The sequence below is a fragment of the Cebus imitator genome, unplaced genomic scaffold, assembly GCF_001604975.1.
Source record: "Cebus imitator isolate Cc_AM_T3 unplaced genomic scaffold, Cebus_imitator-1.0 Scaffold23, whole genome shotgun sequence".
Classification (NCBI taxonomy): domain Eukaryota; kingdom Metazoa; phylum Chordata; class Mammalia; order Primates; family Cebidae; genus Cebus; species Cebus imitator.
Window position 1 is genome coordinate 3,430,794 of NW_016107338.1, and position 4,774 is coordinate 3,435,567.

A 4,774-nucleotide genomic window follows, 5' to 3' on the forward strand; every position below is an offset into this window, starting at 1 on the left:
CAGGGTTTCACCATTTTGACCAGGATGGTCTCGATCTCTTGACCTCGTGATCCACCCGCCTCGGCCTCCCAAAGTGCTGGGATTACAGGCGTGAGCCACCGCGCCCGGCTCAGTGGTTCTTTTTTTGTTTGGTTGGTTGGTTTGGTTTTGGTGTTTGGTGTTTTTTTTGTTTTTTTGGGGGGGGATGGAGTCTTGCTGTGTCACCCAGGCTGGAGTACAGTGGCATGATCTCAGCTCACTGCAGTCTCCGCCTCCTAAGGATCAATCGATTCTCCTGCCTCAGCCTCCGGAATAGCTGGGATTACAGGCGCCTGCCACCACACCCGGCTAATTTTTGTATTTGTAGTAGAGATGGGATTTCACCATGTTGGTCGGGCTGGTCTTGAACTCCTGACCTTGTGATACCCCCACCTCGGCCTTCCAAAGTGGTGGGGTTACAGGCGTGAGCCATTGCACCTGGCCACTCTGGTTCTTAAATGAGGGAGTAGGGAATCTGGTGCTACTGACTTCTAGCGAGTAGACACAGGGATGCTGCTAAACTTCCCACCACTTATTGGACTGCCCCCAACAATTCAAAATTATCTAGTCCCAAATGTCAGTAGTGCAGAAGTTGAGATACCCTGGCTTAACTGAATTCTTCCCTGCCACTTTTTGAAATTTGCTGCCACAGTAGTCTTCCCAGTGACTTCTTTAATAATTTATCACAATATGCAAAATCAAGTCTATATTTAACCCACCCAACATTCAAACGCCAAACCTTACAGCCACAAATGCTCAAGTGTTCTGTTCTCCAGTCAATCTCAACAATTTGTATTTGCTCACACTTGCTGTGTGACTTCGAACAATTTACTTAACCTTTCCATACCTAGTTCTCCATCTGTAAAATGGTGGTAATACTAGACCATAATTGCAAAGTCCTTGTAAAGATTGAATAAGATCTTGGGTGTTATATTTGCTATGCTTTTATATATCTTATTGAAATATAGTCTTGTTCATCATACTTCATAAATACATTTTTACTTGTAAATGTCTACTCCCTCCTTCAGCCATGCTCCCTGTTTTATATTTGAATTCTTCCATGATTATTCTGTAAATTAAAATTGAGTAAGTGCCCACTTCACAGCCCATATGCTAAAATTTTTCCCATTTTTTTATATTTTAAAGTTTGAATGAAATTTTTAAAACTGAATGAAATTTCATGTTTTCTGGCCTATAAATGGAAGAGGTTAAAAACTGATTTGACTGCATGGCTTAGTAGTCTCATATTCCACTAAAATTGAATTTTCCTTAATTCATATTGTTTGAAGTTTCAAAATATGCATTTGTTGTACTAAAATATACTTAAATGTTGAGGACTACCCTGAACATTTATGCTTGATGCTTTCATATTAAATAAAAGAACACTCCTTTTTATCTCGAATATAAAATACCTATTGAATTGGCTATGGTTTGTTTACTGTTTGCTGTCTTTACAACTTAGTTTTGGAAATAACCAAATGTAAACAAGTCTTTGTTTTTCTGTTATGACTGTAAAACCCAATTATTGAAAATTAGGTTAATGAGACCAGATGAGGTAGCTTATGCCTGTGTAATCTCAGCAGCACTTTGGGAGACTGAGGGGAAGCATATTTTTTGAGGCCAGGAATTCAAGACCAGCCTGATCAACATAATGAGACACTATCTCTTTTAAAAAAAGAAAAGAAAGAAAGAAGTAAAAAAACTTAGGTCAATGAAACAACATAGTATTGAACAATAAGAATGTTTTTGTAATTCACATTAGTATAAAGACTCCACTTAATGTAGATTAACACAGTCTAAATATGTTTCATCTTTATTGTCTTTCCCCTTCCCAAATTACTTTGCTTTGTAGAATGTCTAATTTAGGTAACTTTTTTTTTTTTTTTTACCCTGAAACGGGGTTTTGCTCTATTGCCCAGCTGGAATGCAGTGGCTCACTGCAGCCTCAACGTCACAGGTTCCAGTGATCCTCCGACCTCAGCCTCCCACATAGCTGGAACCATAGGCACATGCCACCACTCCCAGTTAATTTTTGTATTTTTGATAGAGGTGGGGTTTCACCATGTTGCTCAGGCTGGTCTCAACTCCTGAGCTCAAGCAGTTCACCCACCTCAGCCCCCTAAAGTGCTGGGATTACAGGCATGAGCTACCTTGCCCTATTCCCTCACTTTTCACAGTAGTACAGTATTTTTACTATTTTAGATGTCATTATTCCCATTGTATAAATTTTTTATTTTAACTATACCTATTTATGAACTTGTTTATGCTTAAAATTTTTTAATTGGTTATATAATCTTTACCCTTTTGCTTTTTCAGATTTATGGACAAGAAGTTATCATGTAAGTTTGTTGTTTTGGGTTTTTTGCAACTTTATAAAAATTTAAAGCACACAGGACCTCTAATTCATATCCATTAATTAAGCAGATTACTTAATCCTAACTAAACAATTTTATTTACCTAATTTCTGATGTTTAATGAATTTAATAGCACTTCAGACTTTATATTACAAAGCCCTTCCTCACTTTGACAAAATTAACAGGATTTATCAACCTTTTTTCCTTTAAATAAGCTACAAAAGACTTAGATAAGGAAAAATTATTTTGTTTCTTGGGAATATGTAGGAATTTGTTCAGTTTAACTAAAAATCTGACCCACACAGTGCTTGGAGTATATGTAGGGGACAAAACCATGAGCATTAGAGGTAAGCAGCCTTTAGCTTGAATCTCACTTCTACCATACCGTAGCTGTATAACCGTGAATGCAGTTACTTAAAAACTTGGGCACAGTGCCTTACCTCTGTAATTGCAGCACTTTGGGAGGCCAGAGTGGTAGGATCCCTTGAGCTCGAGAGTTCGAGACCAGCCAGGGCAACATAGAGAGCCTGCCACTCCCCCACCCTCTACGGCTATCTCTGAAAAAATAAAAAAATAAAAGCTGCTAGGCTCATGCCTGTAATCCCAGCATTTTAGGAGGCCAAGGCGGGTGGATCACCCGAGGTCAGGAATTTGAGGCCAGCCTGACCAAACCCCACCTCTACTAAAAAATACAAAAATTAGCCGGTCATGGTAGAATGTACCTTTAGTCCCAGCTACTTGGGAGGCTGAGACAGGAATTGCTTGAACCCAGGCGGCGGAGGTCACAGTGGGCCTAGATTGCACCACTGCAGCCTGGCAACAGAGTGACCCTCCATCTCAATAAATAAATAAATAAAAGCTCTAAAGTTTGATTCTATCCTATAAAGTAAGGATAATACTACTTTTTAGGATTCTTATAAATTAAAATGTGGAAGTAAATACAAAAATGTTTAATCCAGTGCTTGGCATACAGTAAGGATAGTGGGTCAAACATCTCAAATACTTGTATTTTGCTAAAACATCTTTTTCCCTTTTTAATAGTGAAATTAAATGGTGGCAGACATGTCCAAGGAATATTGCGGGGATTTGATCCCTTTATGAATCTTGTGATAGATGAATGTGTGGAGATGGCGACTAGCGGACAACAGAACAATATTGGAATGGTGGTAAGTAAAGATACAAGATTTCTCTTGGAGACTTCATTTTCCTTTTGGAATATGTATTAACTTTCCTAGTTAGTAACCCCCAGAAATGGCAAATAACAGGCAAGATTAGATTTTCCATCTCCATTTTAGTTGAACATATCCTGGTTACCTATAGGTAGGATCTCAACTATACAGAACCTAAGGTCCTAGGGCTTGAAATAGCTGTTGAAAATCCTTCTTGAGCTTTATTCTACAATAGAGCCTCATAGTTGGTCCTTCATTAGACCAATAGTTCTGAAACCTTAACGTGTATATGAATCCCCAGGGAATCTTGTTAAAATGCAGATTCTACTTCAGTAGGTATGGGGCGGAACTTAATTAAGGTTTTGCATTTCTACTGATGCCTAATGCAGATCTGCCAGTCCACAGATCACACTTTCTGATTTTATTTGTATACATAGTTAACCTGGATTTTCTGGTTTACCACACCCAAAATTTTAAAGTAGCCAAGGTAAAAGTTATAAGGGATAATCACAGTGACATTCACATGAGAAAGGAAAAAACAAAACAGAAAAAAGGCAAATACTGAGCTCTCATAGGATTAAACATTCCTACAGTCATTGGGCCGTAGTTTTAGTGATTGCTGAAAAAGAGTTTTTTTCTTTTACTTCTTTTTTTTTTTTTTTTTGTTTTGTTTTGTTTTGTTTGTTTGTTTGTTTGACAGAGTCTCGCTCTGTTGCCTAGGCTAGAGTGCAGTGGTACAATCTTGGCTCACTGCAACCTCTGCCTCCCAGGTTCAAGCGATTCTCCTGTCTCAGCCTCCCGAGTAGCTGGGTCTACGGGAACGTGCCACCATGCCTGGCTAATTTTTTTGTATTTTTAGTAGAGACGGGGTTTCCCCATTTTGCCCAGGCTGGTCTCGAACTCCTAAGCTCAGGCAGTCTGTCTGCCTTGGCCTCCCAAAGTGCTAGGATTACACGTGTTAGCCACCTTGCCCAGCTGAAGAAGAGTTTTGATACTTGTCAGCAAGACCCAGACTTTGAGTCCTTCTTTGTCTAACACAGGACAACATACCTAATAAAGTGGTAAGCCCAAAGTTCTTGAAAAAGGTGAACCAAAAAGGACAACTTACTTTTAGCAAATTATTGAACATAAAGAGGTCCAAGGGGTGGTAAGAGCTGCTAATTATTAGCCTTTTTTTTTTTTTTTTTTTTTTTTTTTTTTTTTTTTTTTTTTTTTTTTTTTTTTTTTTTTTTT

At 38.5% G+C, this 4,774-nt stretch overlaps 1 protein-coding gene across 3 annotated transcripts in view; it reads left to right on the top strand.

The window, feature by feature from the left end:
• SNRPG (small nuclear ribonucleoprotein polypeptide G) overlaps positions 1–4,774 on the top strand; it is a 14,527-nt gene that overhangs the window by 2,394 nt on the left and 7,359 nt on the right. For 2 of the 3 annotated variants that reach the window (XR_001823050.2, XM_017522024.2), the window contains exon 2: positions 3,414–3,538. Coding sequence is in view for 2 of the 3 variants with exons in the window: in XM_017522024.2 (XP_017377513.1) it covers positions 3,414–3,538 (125 nt within the window). In the remaining variant the exon portion in view is untranslated. Of the gene's footprint in view, positions 1–2,334; positions 2,358–3,413; positions 3,539–4,774 lie in introns of all 3 variants that reach the window. The other variant, XM_017522022.2, reaches the window with a different exon arrangement.